Source organism: Esox lucius, chromosome 24 (genome assembly GCF_011004845.1).
Source record: "Esox lucius isolate fEsoLuc1 chromosome 24, fEsoLuc1.pri, whole genome shotgun sequence".
Lineage (NCBI taxonomy): Eukaryota > Metazoa > Chordata > Actinopteri > Esociformes > Esocidae > Esox > Esox lucius.
Genome location: NC_047592.1, coordinates 10,005,509 through 10,031,380, shown reverse-complemented (window position 1 = coordinate 10,031,380; position 25,872 = coordinate 10,005,509). Strand labels below are relative to the sequence as shown.

The 25,872-nt window shown below is 44.2% G+C and overlaps 1 protein-coding gene across 2 annotated transcripts in view; it reads left to right on the top strand.

The window, feature by feature from the left end:
* Nucleotides 1-25,872, top strand: part of rgs12a (regulator of G protein signaling 12a) — a 54,979-nt gene that overhangs the window by 11,082 nt on the left and 18,025 nt on the right. For both annotated transcript variants that reach the window (XM_020043545.3, XM_029117646.2), the window contains exon 4: nucleotides 20,964-20,985. In XM_020043545.3, the coding sequence (XP_019899104.3) occupies nucleotides 20,964-20,985 (22 nt within the window). The remainder of the gene's footprint in view (nucleotides 1-20,963; nucleotides 20,986-25,872) is intronic.

Sequence of the window (25,872 nt, the reverse complement as noted above, 5' to 3'; positions counted from 1 at the left end):
TTGTACATCTTTAATAATTCAAGGAAACAATTAATAATTCAAACATTTCTCAAATTACAAGTATAGCTATTTACCCAGAAAATATGTCAAAATGATCTTGAAATGGATGCTCAATATAGATATAGTAGAATCGCTCCACTCACCATTCTTATGCTATAATAACGATGCATTTGGTTTTGTCCATCTCCAGTAATCTTAGTCCAGTACAGCCAGGTCCAAATCTGCCTTAGGATGAACTACTGGGACAGCTACGCAGACAGACAAGTTGTTGGACGTGTCCTTGACATCAATAAAGACTACTCATGCTTTCTTTTATGTTACGATTAGCTAAAGTCTTTTAGCCATAGTCTTTGTAATGATATGCTGGCCGCCATTGCCCAAACATGGTGTTTTCACAAGTACTGTGTATAGCTTTGTTTTAGCTACCTATAATACAACTATGAATTAAACATTTTGTGCAGGTTTTAGAATAACTATTATTATATTCAGACAGGTGTCAAGTTAAAGGGAAAACCAACATTAAGTGACTCAGTAAATTGTTGGGCCAAAATGAGCCGCCAGAAGAGCTTCTTTGCTCCTCGGCCCGGATTCTGAGGAACTCTACTGGAGGGATGGAACACCATTCCTCCAAAAGATATTCCCTCATTTGGTGTTTTGATGATGGTGATGGAGAGCTCTGTGTAACACGTCGGTCCCAAAATCTCCCGTAGGTGTTCCAACTGGGTTCAGATCTGGTGACTGTAAAGGCCATAGCATAGCATATCATCATTGTCATACTCATCAAACCATTCAGAGCAAATCGTGCCCCAATAATAAACCCTCTTTAAAAGTCACTTAGATCTTTTCCTCTTTCCATCTTGATTCAAAATCGAGGTCAACTGGGCCTGCTCAGCATTTTAGTACATGCAACAGAACATGCTAATAGGATGTTAATCATTTTGTTTTTCTCATGCAGGACACCTATATGTATCTGCATTGTTTATGTTCCTCCACTCATTATTCAGGTTTTTTTCTTAAATTTAACACCTGTTTTGGTATTTGAACAGTTTAACCTTCAAAATGTCTGTTACAAAAATAATTCATAGCATTCTGTTAATTCCTAAGGTTAAGCGACTAGTCAAATTAGGATAGAAATTGCAATATTGACGGCACAGTCTCTCCCGTCTTTCAAAGTTTTCCTTTCATTTTTAATCTCCATCGCACGTAGACCCAACTAATCAATTATGTGCTATTTTCAGAACATTAATTATAATTTAATTATGGATTAGTTGGGTCTGCATGAGATGGATCTTTTTTTGAAGTGCATGCTAGCTGAGGGTTTAAAATAAAATAAGCCTTATTCTCAAATGGCTTGTTGAGTGGTACATTACCGTAACATACGCAGAAGCATCACAAAGCAGGGGTGCTATTTGTGAGCATGGAGTTGGTTTGCGGCCGGGCATGCAGACTAAGCACTCCCCATGTTACTGATGTCATGATGCCACAAGTGTCATAGAAACTTGGAGCAAAAGGAATCACCTGTCAACCTCAATTTCCTCTGAATTATAGGGATGTTGTCTGTGTACTACTGGCTATACTTCAGCTGTTTTTAAAGCTGCCTGTTATAAGATTCCCTGCAATGTCTTACCTCTCCTTACTCCTCCTCTTTACTTCTCCTCCTTACTCCTACTAAGTATACTTGGAGTATTTTAGAATAGAGAAATAGATAGAAATGAGTAATAGATTATGAAAATAGTTAGTTGCAGCCCTAATCTAGAGCATTTCATTGCTCTTGACAAACCGTGCTATTGGAGAGAAGAGTTGGGCATTCTTCTTGTATTCTCCATTCTCCTTGTATTTTATTAAGTAATAACTTAGCCTAGCTCATTCTGATGGCTCTTATAATTGGAATTTCAGGACAATAGTTGATCCTGCGGTTTGATCCCCTGTGACATAAACTGTCAGTTTCTCTTGTATGTAATACATGAAAAATAGCTTTGGCGTTGCCAAACAATAAAAACTATTTAGGTGGCCACAAAATGAATGGGAATCCCCAGTTTCAATGTGGGTAGAATTTCCTCAAGTGTTACCTGGGGCTGTATCTCGCAAGCCAAATTGCATGTAATCAAGGGGCGGCTCCTCGGCAAGTGAATATGAACATAGCCTGTGAAGTGTTTTCCTCTACTTATCCATGGTAAGAAACAGTGGAGTTTGTAACTAAGGATTTCTTAGGAAATGCTGGCCTGTTGTGTAGACATGTGGTTATAAACACACAATTATTTGCAAATGTTTTACAGTCACCATTTCAGCCACCCTGAAACCATTTTAAAAGATGAGCAAAGTGCTTGGGTTCTTCATGGATATGCAGTAGGGTCTGATATGACATTTTGTTGTGGATCGTGGGATCTTGAGTCGGATTGCTTTTGGTTCAGGGCACTTTCAGCATTTTTCTTTCTCTTTCAGCATTTATCTCTCTTCACGTGTCTGCTTTTCCATGTCTGATTTTAGCTCATTGTGGTGAACTTGTGACAATGTTTCAGCTGGCTGCTTTCTGTATCGTAAGCTCAGGACACTAATTTGCAAAAGGGAGAAGTGTTTAGGTAGCTTGTTTAATTATGTTTTCATTGGAGACATGATCAGAAGCTTTTTCATTATGAGGTATGATGTTAGGCTTACATAGAAGGACTTTAGTAAAGGAATCTGAAAAATTTATCATTCACGATATATATTATGAAAACATGGCATCTCTTGTGACTTTTGATACATTTCAGTCTAATCAGACATAACAAAGATGTGATTATATCAAATCTCTGAGTATTGTGGTTGACATTTGGTCAATCTTGGATCCCAGTGGGACTGGGTATTGATTACCCCCCCAAAAATGACAGTTTCCTGTGGGAGTCGGACAGCAGTTTCACAGAAACAATTCACCTGAGGTAACCATTCCAATTCATCTGAGATGAATTGAGTAGAACAATTTCAGGATCCTAGGAAGACCTCTAAAAAACGCCCCAGCGCTGCCTCAAGTCGCGGTACACATCTCAGGCGATTGCGATGTTTGGCATATTTTTTTTTTGTCTCAGGAAATCCGACCCTGATCTATGTCTGATGCCCGGGCCCCGCTGTTCACTTCAAGAGGCTCAACGTTTTAAGGGCTCAACCAGACGTAAGGCTGCAGGCATCATCAGCGTGTCGCAGGAGGACAGCATTCAGTCCGGTGATTCATGCGGGCCACCTCCTATGTTAGCCTTTCATCACCTTATGAATAGAAGGGACCCAGCATATCCGGAATCAAAGGGGAGGGTGGGGAAGGGGGGGGGGGTGGGCGGCGTGTTCAATCCTTTGGAATATTCCATTATAAATGGACTTGCAGTAGGATGCTACAGAGGCCATTTCACGCCGAGCTACTTCTAAATATAAGCAGCTGTCAGTCACTGCACACCTGCGGACACGAGTGTTGGTGGGGGGACGGGGGACGGGGGGGGGGGGATCAGGAGTCAGTAAAGGCTTTCATGTTTTCTGCACATCACAGAGATGTGTTCACCAAAGGGCATCCTGTTGGCCAGATCTGGGGTTTTCAGGCGTTTTCTCTTGTCACGGTCGCAGCTGGGCCTCAGCAGTGGACTTGAAGTGTGTGTGTGTGTGTGTTAACATGAGTGTGGGGATGAGTGGGCATCGCCGGCTACATCACCAAACACTGACGGAGGTGGCCCTTTATTGTTGCTCAGACGTGTGTCAAAGCCCAGCCGGAAACCAACACTCCACCCCAGACCCGGAAACGATCCCCTCCCTCACCTCAGGCTTTTGTTTCAGACTCAGATTGGACACTTTTGCACACCAAACTGAGTAGGTGATGCAAGGAATGCGCCACACAAGTTCCGCCCCCCGACTTGCGAAATGGGACGACGTGGAGCGGGTCTGCCTGGTGAGTGCGTGATGCCATTTTGTGCGAACCGTCCGTGACACAAGTTTGACGAGAGTTGAAGGTGTTTGTTTATCTGTGAGTCAAAGGTCAGTCGTTCCCCCTCATCACTGGCTGGATATCTCAGCTCTTTTAATCTGCCTGGGGCTAAGAAATCTACTCAGTGGGCGTAGCAGGAACCTTGAAGTGGAATGACTACAGAGGGAGAGAGAGAGAGAGAGAGAGAGAGGGAGGGATAAGAAAGTAGAGAGAGTGACAGAGGGAGGAGAAGAGGGAGGGAGCGAGGCAGTGAGAGCGAGGGGAAGCCAGGCACAGCTGCAGTAGAGGGAGAGAGAAAGCGTTTGAACTCTCAGTGGCTGTCAGGGTCTTGGGCGCTCCAGCACCGCTGCTCAACTCCCTCCCCCTCGAGCCGAGCTCTCCCCGACTGCGCACACACACACACACACACACACACACACGGAGACGGCGGAGCACGCTGGCAAATGGACTTGTTTACACACACCGCCGGGCGTGTGGAGCTGCAGCGCTGCTGAAGACAACCCAGACCCATGCTGCACTCATCGCCATACATGGAGCAAACTTTACCGCTCAACTCCGTAAGTCCTCTCAAAAGCCTCAACGTCCGTCCGTTTATCCGTCCGTCGTTACCGCTCCCTCCCTCTCTCTCTCTCTCTCTCTCTCTCTCTCTCTCCCCGACCCTCTCTCCCGCTCATCCTTTTGCATTTGTAGCTCACGCCTATTGAACAGGAAATTGTACCTCGGCCTGGGCGCCGGTGTCTTCTTGCGTCTGCCTGACAGTGTTCGGGCCCTCTTTGGGGTCTTTGTAGCTCATGTCGGAGTGTTTAAGTGCCTCACAGTGGTTAGCTTGTGCGCTCCCTCAGAGGAATGTTTCGGTCGGCTCCAGCCGACGACGCTGCTCTAATGTGTGGCTGTGTGTGTGTGTGTGTGTGTGCAGAGATCCGTGTGGCTTCCTGAACGCTGGGACCGGGCACTCTCACGCGCTGAATTTAAATCAGGCGTCATACTAAAAGGGTTTTGTGAGCGACGATGAGGGATTTCTTTCTCCGTCCCCTCGCCATTGACTCTCACCAGGCGTTCGTTATGAATTGTTCACTGAGCGTTGCCGCGTTTGGCTCCCTTGGCTAGTGACCCATTTCAAACGAATCGTTGTCATTTGAAGGAGCGTGCCAGTGCTTTTTGGGGAGAAAGGAATCAGTCCCGGCCCGACGTGGGAGGGGAGTTTTATTTTTAGGGTTGCCCTCGGCAGCTTTCCTTGAGGTTGAAGTTGATGTGGTTGCGTGTGGTTTCGTCCAGTCCCTCTAGTGCCCTAATATAGTTAACTGTCCTGGTTCACCCCATTCACCCCAGTCTTCATGATGTTTTGGTCGTAAAGGTTCCTTTGTTAATTTTACTAAGGACAGTGGTGGCATGTGTTTATTTTTTTATTTTTTTAATGTTATCTCTCCGGTCTATTTTTGCCTTTGAGAAAACTGTCTAATTTAAATGTACAGGATCTGCCAAAAGGCAAATACAAATGCTTACTGCAAACTGCAATATGGTTTTCATTTGATACTGATGCTGTGACTTGAAAGACAATGCAGAGATTCTGTGTTTTGGGGGATTAGCATTCGAGAGAAGATCACGACACGCTTTTATCTCTCATCACAGGGCGGGTGCGTCGGGAGTGTGGGTGTACAGTTGCTCGCACGAAATGTGTCCTCAGGCACAGAATTATGGGATGTAAAGAGCAAGCGGCCTGCCATTTTTCTAAATGTCTCCACACGTGCTTCTTCCTCCCTCCTCCTGCAAAGGTTTCATTGCATTAAATAAGCCGTCTCTGCCCACGAAGTGGAAAAATGGCTCGCCGCATTAGACAGCCACATTAACATGGCTGACGACTTCAGACAAAGTTAGCTGCGGAACCCTGAGGGTGGAAACTCCGTGACCAAAGGACCAGATGTGATAGTGGTTGCTGACTTCATGACCACAGGCGGAAAGCTGTGTCTGACCAACCAAGGTCAAAAATACCGTACTGTAAACTGCCATGGTTTGACTGACCGAGTGACTGGTTGTTATTCTGCATTGTACATCCAATTTATGATGTCATCGCAGTCACACCAACCATGACATCATATGTCAACTACATATGCCCTGTCGGAAAAGTAGACGTGTTTAATTAGTTGGCTACAGTTGGTTGTGCGTTGTTCCATCTATCTGGCTGTGTTGAAACGCCTCTTCTCTGGGTTTATCTGCCTATCAGGGATTCCGGAAGGTTCTGGGGTGTAGCAGTATGAATCATGCTCAAGGCCATCTACCCACCCAGGCTATTTACCTTCCTTCCTACTTTGGATATTAACACATTCCTCCGTACTGCTCAGTTGGCCTTACTGCAGACTGACTAAATTAAAGGAAAACCATGGAACTAAGACACTGTTCATCATCCAAGTACACATTTGGCTTTTTCTGTTAACCTCACCTATGAATGTGTTACACATGCACCTGACATTAGGTAAGAGGCGCTGCCATGTTTGAACTATTGTGGTTAGTGTGAATGTGATTGCTCAATAACACAGGGATTGAACTCGATTCACACGGTAGGTTTAATTAACCCAGTTCTTTGTAGGAGGCGTGTTCCTCTCCAATGCTATTGTTAGAGTTTTGCTTGGGTTTGCTTATGCATCTCTCATGAGGTGTTTAAATAACTTCAATAATTGTTGTCCAAAAACGTTAGGGCCCACATATGAACGGAAGCAGGACATGAACTAACTAAATTACAAATTCCTAAATTTTAAAGCATTTTAAATCAGAAAAATGATGTTGCCAAAATCTGTCCAAAATTCACTTAAATGCTAATGGCCAGAGCAACACTTCTAGAAAGGCAGGGCTAACTGTCAGTGAGTTTTTAACACAGCCTACCTTGACACTGCCAGACAGCTTAATTAGAAAGGTTGCCCTCCACAAATATGGGTCGGACCAGCAAAGCAAGAAACTTGGAAAAAAATATTAATCTTCCCAGTTTACTTAACCCACAAGCTAAAGATAAAGGTGCATAACCGGGATTTGGCCTCTGGTTATTAAAGTGGAGCTGTTGAACCAAAACTGGCCCTGGATAATTGTATTACAGTATGTCATGTACAGTGCCTTTGGAAAGTGTTCAGATCCCTTCACTTTCTCCACTTAGACTTCAGAGATTTAGTTGCATTATAGACTTTATTTATAATTGATTAAATATATATGTTTTTCTATCAATCTACGCACAAAGATTTGTCCCAATTTATTGGAAAGGAAAAACTGAAATATCTCATTTACAGACCGTTCTCCCATCCTTCCTGAAATATTATTTTCTTTTGAGAGCCCCGAAAGTGTGCCTGTATATGCTCTACCGATTGGCTACTGACTGCCTATAACATTTTAACAAACTACCCATCTAGTAACCCTAACCCTTACCTATATCCTAACCCCAAACTTTATTCTATTCCTAACCTTAACTGTTAACCTAAACCTTATTCAAAACCTAATCCTAACCTTAACCTTAGCGTGCAGTTAATTATTTATTTATTTAAAGTTTGTTGAAAGTTTATTGATAGTATTAATATCTTTATAGAACATCTACAGATGGAAAATGGGACTCTCAAAATAAAATGTAACTTTTATTAAAGTATTCCGACCGTTTGCCGTAACAAATGACCAATGAATGCAAATGACCAATTCATACAAATGACCAATGCATACAAATGACCAATTCATACAAATGACCAATTCATACAAATGACCAATTCATACAAATGACCAATGAATACAAATGACCAATTCATACAAATGACCAATTCATACAAATGACCAATGAATACAAATGACCAATGAATACAAATGACCAATGCATACAAATGACCAATTCATACAAATGACCAATTCATACAAATGACCAATTCATACAAATGACCAATTCATACAAATGACCAATGCATACAAATGACCAATTTGTTCGTTGATCGTCCTTGAGATGTCTCTAGAACTTGACTGTTGAAACTCGGTTCAGGTGCATGTCCAAAAATCAAGCCTGTCCACAGACCTCAGAGATTCCTTCCGTCAACACACAAGTAACTTGGCCAAGAAGGACTTTGGTCGGAGATGTGAGGAAAAGTCTGATGACCACTCTAACTGGGCTTTGGCGTTTCAGATTGCAGTACTCCATCAATCAGGTCTTCAATCAGGCCTTTATGGTGGCGAGACTAGACAGGATCCACTCTTGAGGAAATGACAGGCCGTCTGAAGGACTCTGAGAGCACGAGGGACAAGATTATCTGGTCTGATGAGGCCAAAATCAAACCGTTTGGCCTGAATGCCAAGCGCTACAATTGTGGGGTGACCTGAAGATTGCAGTTTACTGTCAGATGCTCCCCATCCAATCTGACAGAGCTTGAGAGGATCTGCAAAGAAGAATTGTAGAATCTGCCCAAAGGCAGGCGTGAACAGATGGTGGAGGCATACCCAATGAAACTAAGGGTCTCAATTCATATGTAAATGTGAAATTTCAGTGTTTTTTTCCCCCAATAATTTTGCAGAAATCTTTAAAAGAAATCTTTAGTTTGTTATTATGGGGTATTGTGTGTAGTTTGATGGCAAAAATACATACAATTTGGTGAAAGTGTAGGGGTCACAATACTTTTGAAGGAGCTGTATGTTCTGATCTGTGCCCAGGGAATTTCACGGTTAAGCAAGTGCCATACTTTACCAACTCAGCCGCACAGGTCAAATGTAGTAATCTGTTGTGACCTCTTTGCTATCTGAAGGGCATAGCAGCCAGTAACTGTTGTGTTTAATGTGCAGGTGCATGCATATATTATGTTCTCATGCTATTTTCATGGAGATCGACGTTGCCCCTAAAATGCTGATCCAGGATCAGTTTACCCTCTACATTTCTTACAGGAAAACTGACCTGAGATCCATGATCACCTAATGCCTGCATAGGCATCACTATTAGATGTTTTTTTAATACCTTTCTGTCGTAGAAAGACTGCTGGCTGGAGATTGGCCTGTGGATGAAGCTACGCTGGATTAGATGGCACTGGTGTGTCATAATATGTCAACACTATTTTCTACAGCGGGTGTCAACTCCCTCTCTCCTGTCTCCCACTCAGTCTCCGTAACAGTCCCTGTCAGTTTTGCTCCAGAAACGTCTATTTTTTTGCCTGTCTTAAAGCTGCCAAAAACCTGTCCCCGTGCCAAATGCTCGTTAGCACTAAGGGCCCATTATTGCGATTTAATTTCAGTTTAATGCGCGTTTTAATGATTTGCGTTACACTTTTCTCCTTACATTGTTTAGTCCTAGATATGTCATTCAACATTTAACCCACCTCAACCCAGCCGCCCTTCATCTAAACTATATTTTATGACCGCAAACCCGCCTTCAGCCTGGATATAACCGCTGTGGGTTATGGTGTGACTTAACCAGCGCTTCACTAGAAGGCAGGTAGACCTGTTGGAGCTCTCGGTTTCAGGCAGCGTTCCTTCAGTGAGAGAGCATTGTTTTGTGTGGAATATCAGCCTCTGAACACACCGCAACAAAATGAGAGGGTAACTCTGCCATTAATGTAGATTCAATGGAAGGGCAGTTCGACTTCTTTCACACCAGTGACGTTATGCATTGAGTAGCACCCAGCGATCATGTTACTGCCTCACAACCACTAGAGCAGTAAGCAACAGCACATAGAGCACATAGAGATCAATGTTCTTCCAAGTGCACAGCACTTTTGTAGGTTCAATGCAGAGGTTATAATAAACAACATTACGGGACCATATTAGAATGACATTCTATAGGGCCCCGTTAACCTCATAGGAACGACCTAAGTGTGAATTGGCCACTTACACTCAGGAACTCAGGAAATATATCAGTGTCAAAGCCCAGTCCCTAGCCTTTCGTCCTGCGATGAAATACTTTGAGTTCTCAAATCACAAGGCCCTCTCATCATCAGAGGTTGCAACAAAACCACCCATGTAAACGATCGTCCCTGATTTTCAAAAATCCTGCCTGCAATCCTTCGAGCTGTCTCTCTGTACTGTGGCTATTTTGGTGGAAAATAAGGGGGAGGAATCCATGGGCTAATTACAAGTGTCAGGTTTCAGGTTTGAAAGCCCATTTCTTGTGTGGTTGTGGGGGAGAAAGCGGGTTGAGGGCGTGGTGGCGTCTTATGTGGGTAAATCTGCATGCCCCCGAGGCTCATGGGAGGGGAGCCTCTCTCCTCTATCATAGTCAGCACGGCTGTGCGGTCACAGGGGTCCCATGTTTGAATGTTTGTCTTTCATGGGAAGGGAAAGGGGATACTGTGTGTCCAACCCAGACGTGGCTTCCGCATTAAAATCCAGTCTCTCCTGATCGGAGAGAGGTGCAGGGAGACGCCACGAGGAGCCGTTGAGAAGCAATTGGTGTCGACTGCTTTGATCAGCAACAGAGTGACAGAGATTTGATTACAATTGATTGGTTGCTGGTCAGATGCTACTGCCGCTTGGCTACCTTCCACCCCCTTCAAACTTTCTAAGTTTCCCTCAACTGATTTGCCCCAAGATGAAGTCAGCTCAAGGTTTTTAGACTTACCATAAATGACAGTTACATATCATTTTGAAGTCCCTCAGCTAAGCCCTTTTTTTTCTTTAATCTAGGCAAACGTGCACTAATGCATACCTTCGGACTGTTGTGAACATCTGAGATTTCTGCCATATTACACAGTCCACTGTGAATTACAGTCACTTCACACTGACACGTATGCAGTCAGAGGAACGTTAGCACTTACTTTGTAGAACAAATAACTTGCTACGCAAAAACATCAGGCCATTTTATTTGTGTGTGTGTGTGTGTGTGTGTGTGGGTCGGATAGGGTTAAATTGACATTAGCCATCTCTGGAACCAGGAGCAAACTCAGTTCTGATGTCTGAGCTTGGACCATCTGACCCTGAGAGAGGCAATCAAGAGTGGGAAAGGTAAACATCTTCAGCGAGAGGAATGCTGACACAGTTACACTCCCTGCTAGTGTACTGTCACTGGCACGGCTGCCCTAGTATGGCGTGGTTAACACTGTTACAGATGTTGTGTATACAAACCCAGACACAAGCCATCCCCCAAACAATACATCACCCCCCCCCCCCCCACACACACACACACACACACACACGCACCAGCTCATGTAGCCCGAAACAACATGCTACATAGTTGATGCAAGTCCCATCTGCCACGGCTGTAGTGGCTAATTGGAGAGCGTTAAAGAAGTGGTTGTGATTAGTTCAGATGAGAGAGCTTAGGAAATGGGAGGGAGAGACTGTGGATGTTGTTTACACGCAATTAAGACAAACCTAAATGACGGTTAAATATCTTTGTTTCTGGAAAGGATTACACTAAAAGCCGGAAGGTCGCATGTCACAGCAGATTCTTTGGTGTTCTCCAGTTCTTTGTTTGTAGGGTGTCCTTTTGGACCATTAGGTTAAAATAATACATTCATTGTAAGAGAATCACTGGTCCAAACCAGACGTGTCTATGATAATCGAAGGTTATTGGAGTTTTTAGAACTTCAGAGTTGGCAACATTAGGGTGACTAAATCATTGGAGGACAGAGACTAAATGTGGGCGAAATTTATGAAAATGTCATCCCAACTGAATACTGTGTGAATAGCCTTGTCTAATTGTGTTCTTTCTGACGCTGGTCTATTGCATCATGACACCTAGACTAAATGAGTCACTTCTAGAACTTGTCATCTGCTCAAATCTGAATATCTGGAAAAAATCGGCCATAAAACATTATAAATGTAAGATAAGACAATGAATTGAAAAAAATGCTAAAAGGTTGTGACGAGGAACATGACCGGCTCTGTCAACCCGAGCTGTGTGCTAATGATCGGATGTTGGATTATAAAATGCAACTCTAGTTTATAGAGAGATTTCACCCACCATGTCACATTTTCACCTAAACATGGATCTTCCTTGCTACTCTTCATGTCGGAGGCGCTGAGGCTGCCACATCATGTGTGCTAATGAGAAGATCTTTGCTGTAGGTTCAAAGGAATTGTCCTTTTATCATTGGCCTAATATGCCTACTGTACAAACTATGCCTAGGAAATTTAATTAGCACACATAGAGAGACTGAGTACCCTAAACGTGTTAAATGTGTTTGTTTGTCATCACTGTCGCCTAATCATTATTCATGAGCTCATCGTCAAATGTGACGTGATGCCATGCAGTGTCTAGCACACCCCACAGGGGCTTAGTGGCTAAAATGATCTCCCAAAGAAAACATTTGGAACGGTAGTTGCAATCTCCAAAGCACACAACACAAGGCTGTCTGTCCATCTGTTTTGGGGGTATCTTCATTTACTTACGAAATCGCCCGAGAAGACCCGCTCCGTTGGGGAAGAAATGTATTTGCCATCTTATCAGTCTCCGCGCCGTCACCCTCCCTTCAAAAGGAAGTGGCTTCCAAGTCCCTCTCTTGATGTTATTTTCGGAGGCATAGTTTGTACTCTACCACAAGATTGCAGGCAGAGATTACTTATCGTCTTTAGCTTTGGATGTCTTTGTTTATGACTGGAGACCTGAGTGTGAGACCCACGAGGGGCTCATTCACATTTTTGCAGAGGGTGTTTGACCTGGTGTTCAGGCTGCAGATGCAGGGTGTTGGCTCGGGGCTCATCAAGCCCACTGTCGGCATCTCCTCACAGGACGCCTCCTTGTCAGTGACTCGGACCAGAACACTGCTAGAACATTGGTTGGTCTGAGGCGTTTTGGGAAGTAACTATACACAAAAAAAGGTTACAGATGTAGACATTCTGCAAGGCCTTTTTCTTTCCTGAAGTCAGCGAGGAAGCATTCAAGCGTGGCAGTTGGATGACGAACGGATCTAAATAGATATCTTACATGAAACCATACATGTTGGTTACTGGATCTCTATGTTTTGTAAATGTTCACACACAAACATTCTCTTTTTCTATTACAGGCTATGAATGACAGGACATTTACATGACCAAAATTAACAGACCATAATACACTACAGTCAAAAGCACCAGGATAGAAAGAAAATCCCCTGTAAACTGTAGCATGTTAAGAGGCCCCTAAATGGAAAAGCACAATTACATGGCACTTCCAGGCCCTGTAGCATTGACGGGAACTCAGGAATGAAATGGAATGAGGATTGTCTGTCAGCTCTGGGAAAACCTCTAAATGGGCCCTTAATGTTTAGGATAGTAGAGTGAGTCCATGGCAGTCGGTCTACAGATCCTAGAGATTGCTAAAGAGAAGCTGAACTGCCACTCGAATGCCAAGGGTTTCAATGTGGATTTTTCCACAGTTTGGAAAATGAAAAGTGTGTAGTATGAGGGAAATAGTTTGACTTGATTTACATTTACTTGATGTCCATTGCTTTTGTAGTATAGTTTGAAGGTGAAATGTGATAATAAAGTGGAACAGAAATTGGCTGATTGAGGATTAATATGGTTTGATTTAGCAGTGAATCCAGTCGTTTGAAGGCACAGAATCTAAAATACAGGAAACTAAAGGAATCTGGAATACTGTGTCTGGAGAGAGAGAAAAAAAAAGAATCGGAAAGAAGCAAATGTGGTTAGAGTGTTGTTGTTTTTTGTGGTGTGGGGGGTGGAGTTTTATTTCATCGAAGTCCCTCATTCACTGTGGCGGAGGAGACTGTCTGCACTGGATTGCTCATGTGTGTTGTCATGGCAACAGTGAGTAGAGGAGTGTATAGGAACAGAGCTCCCCCCCTGTCCGGTACCTCGTCAAATTTCCCCGGCTCTCTCTCTCTGACTTGTACAGACATGGTGGCGGCGTTTGGGTGGGGAGTGTTCAGGTATGTGCTCAGACACATCTGTCTGGCCGTTAGCATACACCAGACTCTTGAGAACAATGAGTCTCAAAAAGAGACTCTCCTTCAAGAAAACCTGGTACTTCAACACCGTGAGTAAACTTCCCAGAACTTTGACAAAGAGTTTCTGTTTTTCATCGGTTGGAACGACTACTGTTTTTGTTAAGTTGGCTGCTTTAGTCACTCTTTTTTCCTTTCTGGAAGAATAGCTGTTGCTTTGGCAAAAGCTAACCGGGATCCAAATAAACTCTCTGTTCCTCTTCTTTCTCTCTCTCTCTCTCTCTCTCTCTCTCCCCCTCTCTCTCTCTCTCTCTTTCTCACTCTCCTCCACACTCAAAACAGCTGCGTTGGGCGTTCTAATTCACTGTCTGGATTGGGGAATCACATTCATTGTGGTAACATTTGTTTCAGCAGTTGTGTTTTTGGAGAAAGAAACTGCCTCGATTTGTGTTTGGAAAAGTCTTTTGGACATACTTTCTGGCCATTCTTGTATAATCATCAGAATTCATCTTTTAACCCAGTTCTGTTGACATGGGCATACTAGAACAGGTCAAGTGTTGTATGATCTGGCGTAGTTTCACAACTGTAGTCTTGGGTCCGTGTTGAATATGTGGCGTATGTAAAGCGCACTCCAGAAAAATATGGACAGTGACACAAGTTTTGTTGTTTTGGCTCTGTACTCCAACACGTTGGATCTGTAATGGATCAGTGACTAAGAGGCTAAAGTGCAGACTGTCTGCATTCATTTTAGGATATTTAATATCAATATCAATAAACCTCATTTAGGAATTACAGACCCTTTTTATACATAGCCCGCTGACCAATTTAGACAACCTAAAGTAAAGGGAACATAATCTTAATCTAAGTCATTATACGGTTATGCCCGATGCAGCTCAGTTGACCGAGCACGGCTTGCTATGTCAGGGTTCTGTGTTCAACCTCCCTGGTGGTCCAAACATGGATCCGGTCACTTCTGTCAGTCGCTCTGGACCATCAGTGTATCTTTCCCTGATGATGTTTTGGCTTTGCTGCAGCCGTCTTCAGTTCGTTTGCATTCAGCCTTGTCTTTAGCAAGTGAAACATATGCTCAATTGGATTCAGGTGATTGGCCAGTCTAAAACGTGGTTGTTTTCTGCAGTGTGTTTGGGATCTTTGTTCCACTGCCAGGTGAAGATCTGATCTGCGCATACAAGATATTTTCTGTACAATTCAGAATTGATCCTGGTGCTGCTGTCAGCCGTTACATCATTCTAATGTTTCTGCTAAGTCTCTGTTACGTTTATTCTGATTTATCTGCATTGTGTTGGTCAGCTTGACTTGCACTGACATTTTTTAGTCTTTGTGTTGTCAGACACCTGCAACTAACTGTAAATGCAAATGCAAAATCTATAATAATGACCTGACTTTGACAACTCTCTTGTTGCATGCACGAATGATGCATGAATGCATGAAGCCAATTGTTCAATTACTTTTTGTCCCCTTAGATGGGTGAACTATATGTACACAATGTGCTATAATTTCAAAATGGTTCATTCGATACCAATGACAACCACCTCAAATTAAATCTGTCAGTCTGTACTTCAATGCCATAGTCCTTCATTTTTTATTTAAAATCCCAAGATTTGGAGGAAAGAGTCAAACCTGATTTGAAGTGCAGACCCCAACCAGTTTTTAGGTACAGACTAAACCAGATTTGGAGCAGAAAGTCAGGACCTTGATTTTCTTTGATGTGTGGAATACCCCCCAGAACCCAAGCCAGCTTCCTGGTGACCAAGGTTCCATCCTCTTCCGACCTTCTATGCCTGTTCAGTATGTCCCCCCTGCTGTATCAAATCTGTGTGAATAAAGCAAAGGTTTGTCTTTGTAGAATTTGCAGTGCCGTTAACTTGGATGAGTGAAAGCAAAATAACCAATAACATTGAACAACCACCGTATTTTACATAGATATCTTCTTTGCATATGCTTCCATCGAAACAACAATAATGTTTTCTGTTGTTGTTCTGACCATAGCGCTGGTTCAGCTGCCAATGCTGTTTACGTTGGTTCTTGTCAATCGTAATTCTTTATGGCCACCCTTCCAAACATTTTGTGGCTTGGATGTGACATTTGTAGATTTGTAGATGTAGATTTTGGGGACTTGGTGACCTAAAGTTGCGACCATGTTTTGTAAATCACATTGGCGTTGCGATTTTTCCTTCAGTCCCAAACCCAAAGAAAAACATCAGAGAGTTTGATGCTTATGTAGTTTTGTGTACCTATTGCCAAGGTCAACAACCATTTGTGAGCTCTTCACCGTTTCCCATGGTGATATATTACAATGGGATTTTACATGCATGTTATTTTTATGCCCCAGTGAAACAGGAAGCCATGGAATGCCACGATATATTTCCTTAAATTGACATTGAACAGTAAGCTACTTGCCATTTTCTTCCCTCACCCTTGACTACCGTAACAGTTCTTTTTTGGGAAACGCTGGGAACCGAATTGCAACAATGAAAAAGCTCATTTGGATTGCTGCATTTTCATACTTATTGTGATCAAAATAGATGTATCTGCACGTAATAATGAGTAAATGAATAAAAAAGAATGCTCATTCAATAAATAGTGGGATGAGCATTGTTCTGGTCCTTGTGCTTCTGTTCATTGATGTTACCTCAATAGTGGTCCTTTGGAGCAGGCGGTCTAACAAACCAGGCACTCATATTGTGTGTATACCACGCAGAAATCAACGATGAACCGCGTGTGGAACTGTGGATTGTAGCGCGCGTGGAACTGGTTTCGATGGGCAGATTTGATTGCCACTGCACTACATTTTTAACGAAATGAACTGTAAAAACTGAAAATTGCAACGTTGACGCTCCAGTTTGCATGCATGGTTACGGGTTAAGGTTTGGTAATCCTTCAGTGTGGTTACGGTCAATGTTAAGGTTAGTTGTAAGATTAGACAACAAAACATTGTTGTGATTCAAACTCACAGACATTGGAGGCTCAGTTGGAATGTTTGGTACGTCCACCATGCCTGGTCACGACTTCCTAGTAAGACTGACCAACCCTACACGCAGGAGGTGATTTTAATGTGTGTATTGCACACTGTTGGACATTTATTTTGGCATGGCACACCGACACACGCCATATGACACTTAGTTTGCTGATTTTGGACTATTGAAGTTTAAATGGGAGATTTTTGGAAAGTTTTTCCTGGTTCCTGGTTAGTTTTTAAGCAGTTTGGACAAACAGCCTTTTGGGAGCCATGATACGTCTCTTGAACGAAGCCACAAGTGCCTGCTTACCAAAGAGGCTGGGAAAGCTGCTACTCTGATCTCTTGCAGATATGGTAAAAATTCAAACAATATTCTGTAATGTTCATATTCTTACGTTTAATACATAAATGTTTCTGACATTCTTGTCGGCGTGTATATGTTATGTCGTATGCCGATTAACTCCTCCAGCTCCCGGCAGAATCACTCTACTTGCTCGTCAGGGTTCTGGCGATATCTTCTTACTGGCCTAATTAATACCAAGGGAGAATCTGAGCTATGTTACTTATGTTCTTCATTTTTGGTGACCAAAAGAACAGCCCCGTTCTCTGTTGACAGTCCCAGTTTTCGGTGAGCCCTCTGAAGACAACAGGCACTCAAGCTCGCCTGCTTCCGAATGCGATGCATTTTAGCTGGCCCAACCACTGCCTGAACAACCATACCCATATAGAAAGTCGCATATTTTTGCGTTTGTTGGCGCACAGTGCTCCTGGACATTTGTGATCCTTAAGCACTGATGCATTGAGGATCAAAGCCTGCCCTGCCTAGTGCCTCCCATGAATGGAACCTGTTCACAGGGCGTCACCAGAGGTGTGAACTAAGGAAGCAGTTGACAAAACAGAGATTGGAAGCCGTCACTTGATCTCAGCAAAGAGGTGTACCGCTGTGGAAGCAGTAAGATGCTGGAACACAAACAAAGCTGTGTGTGGTCCCTGCAGCAGGCTTCCACATACACACACACTAAAGCTTGGTGATATGGGAAAACATCCATATTGCGGAAAACTGATAGATTTCATAATTTTAGCTTCTATAGACCTTTTCATTACTAAAGGTAATAATAGTGATAATAATAAAATATGTGCATTCAGATAGGAAACAAACAGTAGGTCTGGAATACAACAAAGCAAAATGTCCAGCTGAAGTGGAACGTTTGAGGTGCTTCGAGCCTTGAACAGATGGAGCGATAGGCCAGAAGGATCCCCATAGCTTGATGTGATAACAGGAAATAGTCAAACTCTATAGCACAAGCGAATTAATGTCATGAACAATATCAGTAAAATGGGAGCGATAAGTGGTTGGTAGAGAACATTTAGGGGAGGTGTAGGGTATTACGCACACACCGTTTTATCAATCAACAATTTCTAGGTGTGACGAGACCAAGGGAGTGTTGAAGTTGCATTTAGTTGATGTTTACGACGGTGTTAGTGTGAAGTGTAGCTGTGTCAAGGCATCCCCTCACGATCGATGACAAGATCCAACCCGTGTCGCTGTCAATCACGAGTTCTTCTCCTATGACACGTGGTGATTTGGTGGGACAGGCATTCGGTGTGCTAACATCCGGAATGTGTCACGATCTACCCCAGCATTATCTCCCGTGTCGTCACGCAGCGCAGGTGGGTAGGGACCGTCAGTCTGGAGAACAGGGACTGGCAGACTGGCTCATCTAACAGAACACCAGGCCTGGGAATGTCCACTCAGCACTTCCGCACGCTGCTACCAATCCCCCTGTATATATTTTAAGGGGTTTCTTTAGGGACTTGTTACCAGTTCAAACCACCCAAGACGTGTGTCGTCTGTTGAAATCTGTCTGTAGCTCAGAAGGAGTCTTGGTCACACCAGACTGTATTTAAGGGTGATAGTTTCAGTGCTTTTTTTGCCACGAGAGCAACTAAAGCAAACATCGTTTTTGAGTGTGCGCACTCTCCATGTTCTTACTCTGTTGTCTATAAACCGCGTCATCTACTCCCCCTTTAATCTCTGACTGTATGTGGTCTAGCCACAGCAGACAAGGTAGCTTTTAGCACCAGGCTATATGGGATTGGTTCCGAAGCCTGGTGACAAGATGTTGTGGCTCTTGGGACTTCCCCCAGTTTGCTTTTGTGTTGACCGCGCGGAATGTACTCCTAAAAATGTACTGAACCACTGTTGGAACATGTGACCGTCATCCCTGCCTCTCAGAAGGTCCGACGACATTCGTCAGCCTCAAACTGGGAGCAGGCGTGTACAAAACATGTCTGGTCTAGTTCCTCGAGTGATCGATCGATGATTATTTCGGATGTGTATATTGCTTCAACCAGCCGTGGACAATAGTGAAAGTATTTTTCGACATTCTCTCAATATGTTATGATTAGATGTTAATCTGCTGACGACATCATTCAAATCTGTCCGGTTGTCAGGTCCAGGGACCCCCGTGACATGGAACAAGTGTGTGTGTGCTTAGAGAAGGGTGACAAACGGTGACGTTTCTGTATTGTCCTCTATTCTTCCTGCAAGAAATAGCCATGGCCGTTGACATCAGCCTTAAACTCCTAAATGGGCAACTCCTTGATTGGCCCACTCTTGAACTTTGCCTTTGTTTATTTTTGCACTGTGTAGAATCCTGAATTTCAACCAATGACACGTCTTGTCTCCTCCTCGTCTTCCCTTACCAAACAAGACAGGAATAGGATTAGTTAGTCCAGGGTAGTTTAGGATGTGCAGGGACATTACTGTGTCTGACCACACGCAGTACTGGTCATTTATGCTTGTATTTATGGCAGTAATGCAGTGAAAATCCTACATATGCTCCCTTGTGAATGTGTTTATTACTGTATTTATACTTAAGATATTACTTCTTCAGTGGGGAAATTAAACAATAATAGGGTACATGTTGAATTGATTCAAGCGTTAGATTGATGGCCCTACTAAAAAATTGACACGTTATGTTCAGTGGTCAGTGGCATGCTTGTAAAGTGTGCTAATTGGCTGACATTCCCTTTGGCCTTTAAAAGTTCAACTTATTTCTACTTTTTGACTGTGAAAATGTATGGCTCACACAGAGGAAACTATGGAAATTAGGGACACAGATACAATCAGTGCCTCAGTGTGATCATGATTTTGGCTGGTGTGTCCAAACATATCTCCCAGCATTCACACTTTGATCGGGGCTTTTCAGAACCTCTTTGGGAATTGGACTGTCTTCCCAAACGAATCCTCCTTCACACTGATTTAAAAAGTGTTCTTGGAAAAAGCTAAACGGTGTCACACTCATTTTATCCTGGGCATTTGAGAATGTGAGCCTTTCAGCTCTGACTCTTCATTTTATAGCTTTGCTAAACGGGGGTAAGTTCATTTTATAGCCGTGCTGAACGAATGTAAACATGTATTCTCGCTTTCCTTCCAGCAGCGTCTACAAATGATGTATACAAAGTAAACCCCTTTTAGCTGCTTCATAACCTCAACCTATTTGCTTGAATAGATGAGACAAGTTTGTTAATAAATACGCCAACTCAGAAATTCCACCACTTTGTGAAATGCAATGGTTCAACCTTTCCTGAGATGCTTTTTTTTTAATTCCCTTTTCACTCGGTGACCATGCATAGATTTGTATTGCCCACTTAGCACCGGATTTAACATGTGAAAAGTGGCCCATTAGTCTAAACGTCGTCCGTTCAAATGTCTGCTCGTGATTTCTCCTCATCTGATCATAACACCAGCCAGGGAGAATGGGCTAATTCTTGGCCTGCCTGTGTGTGCGTGCGTGTAGGTGCGTGTGTATACGTGCGTGTGTGTGTGTGTGTTGGTGAGAGTGTGTGGGTGCGTCTCCAAATGTTTTTTGTGTGTCCAAAGTATGTGAGTCATACCTGGTGAGTGTGTTGTGTGAGTGTGTTGTGAGGGGCGGGCCGCGTTCTTGAGGTGTGAACAGCTGTGTGTGTGTGTGTGTGTGTGTCTGTGTGCTTGTGGAGGCCCTGGGTCCACCCACATCCCACATGAATGGCCCTGTGCTGTGGAGAACAGGGGGCCTCCCTTTCTGCAGTGCCACACATGCATTCACAAGCACCCATTGACACTGGCGGTATGTCTGGACAGACGCTCCGCTCTCAGGCTCCAGCAGTTCCTCGTTTCACGGCGGGAGGAGGTCATGAGGGCAGTTTCTCACTCATGTCTCTCTTTGTTTTCTTTCAGTCGGCTGCTTCCTCAGAGGCCGGTGAGTACAATTTATCTTCATATTTCTCTGCACTCTTCCTTAGATTGAGGTAATCTGTGACACTCCAAGTACAGCACAGTGATTGTCCCTGTTGGTCACGGATTAAATCTTTTTTTGCTTCACTTTGAGATCGACAGCAAAACAGGCATTGGCCAGACAGACCATTTCCTCCAAAGCCTTTCTGCTTTGCTGTTTTGTGCCTTTGCCTCGAATGCTGCCTTCTCGGTGTGTTCGCATTTAATTGTGTGTTTGTTAAGCTCACCAAGAACACGCAACTCCGAGGTTGTTGAATAAAACCGGAGCGCAGAATTATTTCGGTGTATTTTTCTCTTTTTTCCCGACCGAGACAATGGGTTTCCGTGCCAGGATTTCTGGATGGGGTTTTGGTCTGTTTGTTGAGCTCCGCGGGGGATGGATCGGGTGCCGTGGAGGGGCTGCTTTGCTCTCAGCGGGGACGTGGTGCAGACGTGCGCTGTTTTCCCTGAAAACCGTCTCATTAACAAAGCTACACGTGCCCCATATCTGCTCTCCACTGGGAAACACAAGACTCACCAACCCCCCCGCCTTCCCCCCCAAATCGTTTAAGGGCTAACTCCAAAGCAAATACCATGTCAGCTCCAAACCAAATGTCATATCGCCAAGGTCATACCGCAGGGCTTTGAAACGAGAATGTGTACATGATTGATTTGCTCAGTAACAAAATGGAAATGAGTTTGTGAATTCGGAGCATGTCAGGCCTCGTGTAAAACAAGCTAGCTATGCTGTATCACCGGACTGGAGTGTGCTGATTTAACTGGGGCGGGCTGGTTAAAACAGGGTCGTGAGCTGCTGTACCTCCCAGGTGTTACTCCAGCAGTGGAAAGTCAGCTGTCACGACACGTCCAAGCTGTCAGGTAATGTTTGCCATGGCAGTCAGTTGTTGCTCGAATAGCCACAGTCAAGTCTCACCTGTTTGTAGGAGGCATTATTAACGGATCAAAGTAACCTGTGATTTTTTTACCCCCCGCTACACTCACCTGGTACTGGGCCAGACCCCCCCGTTTTGCCTTAGTTACAGCATTAATTATTCTGGGCATGGATTATATAAGGTGTTGGAAACGTCTCACTGTGACGTGGGTCCATGCTGATGTGATGGCTTTCACGGTTGCTGCTGATTGGACGGGGATACATTCTGCACATTCCATCTCATCTCAGAGAGACTGTGTTGAATTGAGGTCTGGGGATTGTGTAGTCCATCCAGGTAAACTCAACTTGCTGTCAGGTTCCCTGCTGGATGAATCCATGTGGTGATGGCTGAACTGTAGCCATTAAGAAATGCACATGGTTAGTGACAATGTTCAGTTTCGCTGTGCCATTCAAACATTGCTCAACCGGTATCAAGGGACCTGCTGCCAGGACATGTGCCAGGATAACATTCTCTGCACCATTACACCGCCGCTAACAGGCAGCACCGTTGACAATAGACAGGACGGGTCAGGGGGACTTTTGCCTGCGTACGCCAAACCCTGGCTCTGCCGCCAGCACAACGCTACAAGAAGCAGGATTTGACTGAAATGTTTTCCATTCCTCAGCAGCCCGGTGTCGTTGAATGCATGCCGACTGGAGCTGGTTCTTTTTAAATTTGAGCTAAAAGCTGGGTGGACCGTTGAAATGTTGCCTGCTGCGTATGCCCGACCTGACAAAGAATTGTGCAGTTCTGAGGTGTCTTTCTGCTGTTTCACTATGCCGTTGTTACTGTGTCTTCGCCTGGAAGTCTGTAGTTTGTCGCACCATTTGCCCGTAAACCCTGACCAGTGTCGTCTGTGAGAACCCTGGAGGGTGTCTGTTCTGACCCAGGGACCAGTACTACATCCAGTGGAACAGTAACCGAAGGCCTCTGCTGAGCCTTGGCCGTGTGAATCACTCACTGTGCCGAATAAACTGGCTACTGGGTGTCGAGTTTTCTTAGAATTATCTTAGCTTAGGGTTGTCAGGAACTTCCCACAGAGGCTGTTAAAAGTCCTGTTGGCAGATCGTGAAATGCTGAAGAACCTTTTGGTAACGTGTCCTTCTGTCATCCTTTTGTCTTTTTGCGCTTTCTCCGGTTGGTGGGCCATTGAAATGGTCGTCTGCCACCATGATAGCCAGTACTCCCTGTGAGTCTTTGGAAGTACTTGTTTTAAAAGGCCTGGGGACAATCCCTACAATGCCTGAAGGTGTATTAGACAAAGAAACAGCGTCCCCACCTTTTCCACTGTCAATAATTCGATATTGCTTATATTCTTGAGGAAGAACGTTGGCAAGCTCCCTTGGGACCACACAGCCTGATAAATAGCACCATCTATACATGTAGCTCCATACTGAACGAAATGTTATTGAAGACATTTGTTTCAGAAATTAATTCAATAATATTTTTTGCTCACTCTCTACCTGGTATCAGTCATTTAAATTGAAACTGGAGTATTTTAACTTAGTCATACATACTTTAAATCTGGTCAGACAGTGGAGTAGTTTTTCTCTACTCTAACACAGTTTCCAGGCTACGCGCTACATGTTATTGGTTGTACAATGGCTTTGTCTCTCCTACCGTAAAGCCTTTTTTGAATATCAGAAGGAAACCGAGAGAACATTTGCCTTATTTTCCATAGTCATTTCCATAATGTTTGAGTTTGTGTGTATGTGTACAGCTAAGCCCGAGACAGGGTTGTGGAGTTTAGGAACGTGTGTGTGTGTGGACACGTAACCATTGTTTTATCAACGTGCACTGGCTAGGCCTCATTACGCCGGCTACATAAGGCAGTGAACTAGAAAAATATTTGTCTGTAGACAAAATTCATATTTAATGTCAGGACTTTATTCCAGCACTTTAGATCTAAAATGTAAAATGAACATGGGGTTGACTGTCCACTTAAATTTCAAGGTATTTTTATCCACATTGGATAAACCAATCAGAAGTTACCCTCGATTCTCACGGATGTCATGTGCCAGGAAACCCGACCGGCTGCCAATAGGCCGAGCGGTTCTCTCTGACACCGCCGCTCATCCACTACACCAGAATCGCCTTTATTTACTACGTACAGTTCCTTGGCTTGTTGCGCCGGTGCCGCTGATGGATGGCAACACGCGGGGACGGAACGCCCAGCATCCCTGGGGAGACAAATATGCGTTACCGTGGAAGGCTGTGGCCACATTTCTATTGAAGTAACAAAGGCACGGCAGTGTGACACATAGTTCCTGGGCACGGCTCTTATCTGTGACATGTTGGCCATATAACGTCAGTCCTTAATGATTGTTATATGATCACTGTGTGTTTTCCTGGACAGGCTCTGGGCGGTGGATGTGGGGGAGGCTGTAGTGTCAGAGCCGTTGTTGTGAGAACAGTCACCACCCCTCTAACCTTTCTTCTCTCTGGAACCGTGGTGGTGGGTGGCAGGCAGCTTTAACGAGGAAGCTGTTTTTGTTTAGTTTTTTTTTTTTTTTTTACAGCCGTCCCCGTCCGACCACTGTCTTCAGCTCTCTGAGACCGTGTAGTCTACAACAACTGTCGTGGAAGCGCTCTCATCGAAATGACGTTAGCGTTACATGTATATGTGATTTTCAATTCAGGCGAGCAAACGAGAAACTCTCACTATGCGCCGAAGCGGCCCAACACCAGCGTGTGCAACACTTTGACCAGGCCACTGACCTGGAAGGACTTTAAACTCACTCACATTATTGTTTACCTGGTTACCAATATGGTGCTCTTCGTCAGATAAGTGGTTGTTGATGCAAATAGCATTCTTATCGTGTCAGTGTGAGTTTTTTTAGTTTCTTCCCATCAACAAAGTAATTTTTTTCCTGATTTAGTTCGTGGAGATTTACAGAACATGGCTTCCTGCGCCACCGCTCATTCCACTGCTATTCATATCGAGTGAGACGTTGTCTTTAGACCATATCTCTCAGAAGTATCACACGTGTTACCTTTGGAGGATTGTGTGCAGTATAAAAAACATGTCTCCGATATATTTCTCGGTCATCGGTCAAAAATGTAGCATAAAACAATCAATCAATCAAATGTATAATTAAGCCCTTACATCAGCAGTTGTCACAAGATGCTTTTACAAAACACCCAGCCTGAAACCGCAAGGAGCAAGCAAAAACAGTGTTGAAGCCCAGTAGTTAGTAAAAACTCCTTAAAGGGGCCTTAAATTTAGGAAGAAACCTAGGGAGGAACCAGGCTTGGAGGGGTGACCAGTCCTCTTCTGGCTGTGTTGGGTGAACATTTTAAGAGTACAAATTGTAATAATTAATAAATGCAAGTGGGCTGTGTCCAGAATCTAGTTCAGAATCATGACCGGGTGGACAAGGACCAAAAACACCCTTTGTCCCCAATCCACTGTCTCCTCCTCCTTTCCCCGTCTCCACCTCCTTTTCCATAACCCCTATCTCCACCTCCTTGTCCTCAACCCATGTTACACCCCCTTTTCTCCTGACCCCTGTCTCCACCTCTTTGTCTCCTGACCCCTGTCTCCACCTTCTTGTCCTCAACCCATGTTATACCCCCTTTTCTCCTGACCCCTGTCTCCACCTCTTTGTCTCCTGACCCCTGTCTCCACCTTCTTGTCCTCAACCCATGTTATACCCCCTTTTCTCCTGACCCCTGTCTCCACCTCTTTGTCTCCTGACCCCTGTCTCCACCTTCTTGTCCTCAACCCATGTTATACCCCCTTTTCTCCTGACCCCTGTCTCCACCTCCTTGTCTCCTGACCCCTGTCCCCGCCTCCTTGTCGCTTGACCTCTGTCTCCGCCTCCTTGTCATCAACCCCTGTCTCCATCTCCTTGTCTCCTGACTCCTGTCTCGGTCTCCTGACTCCTGTCTCCACCTCCTTGTCCTCAACCCCTGTCTCCACCTCCTTGTCTCCTGACCCC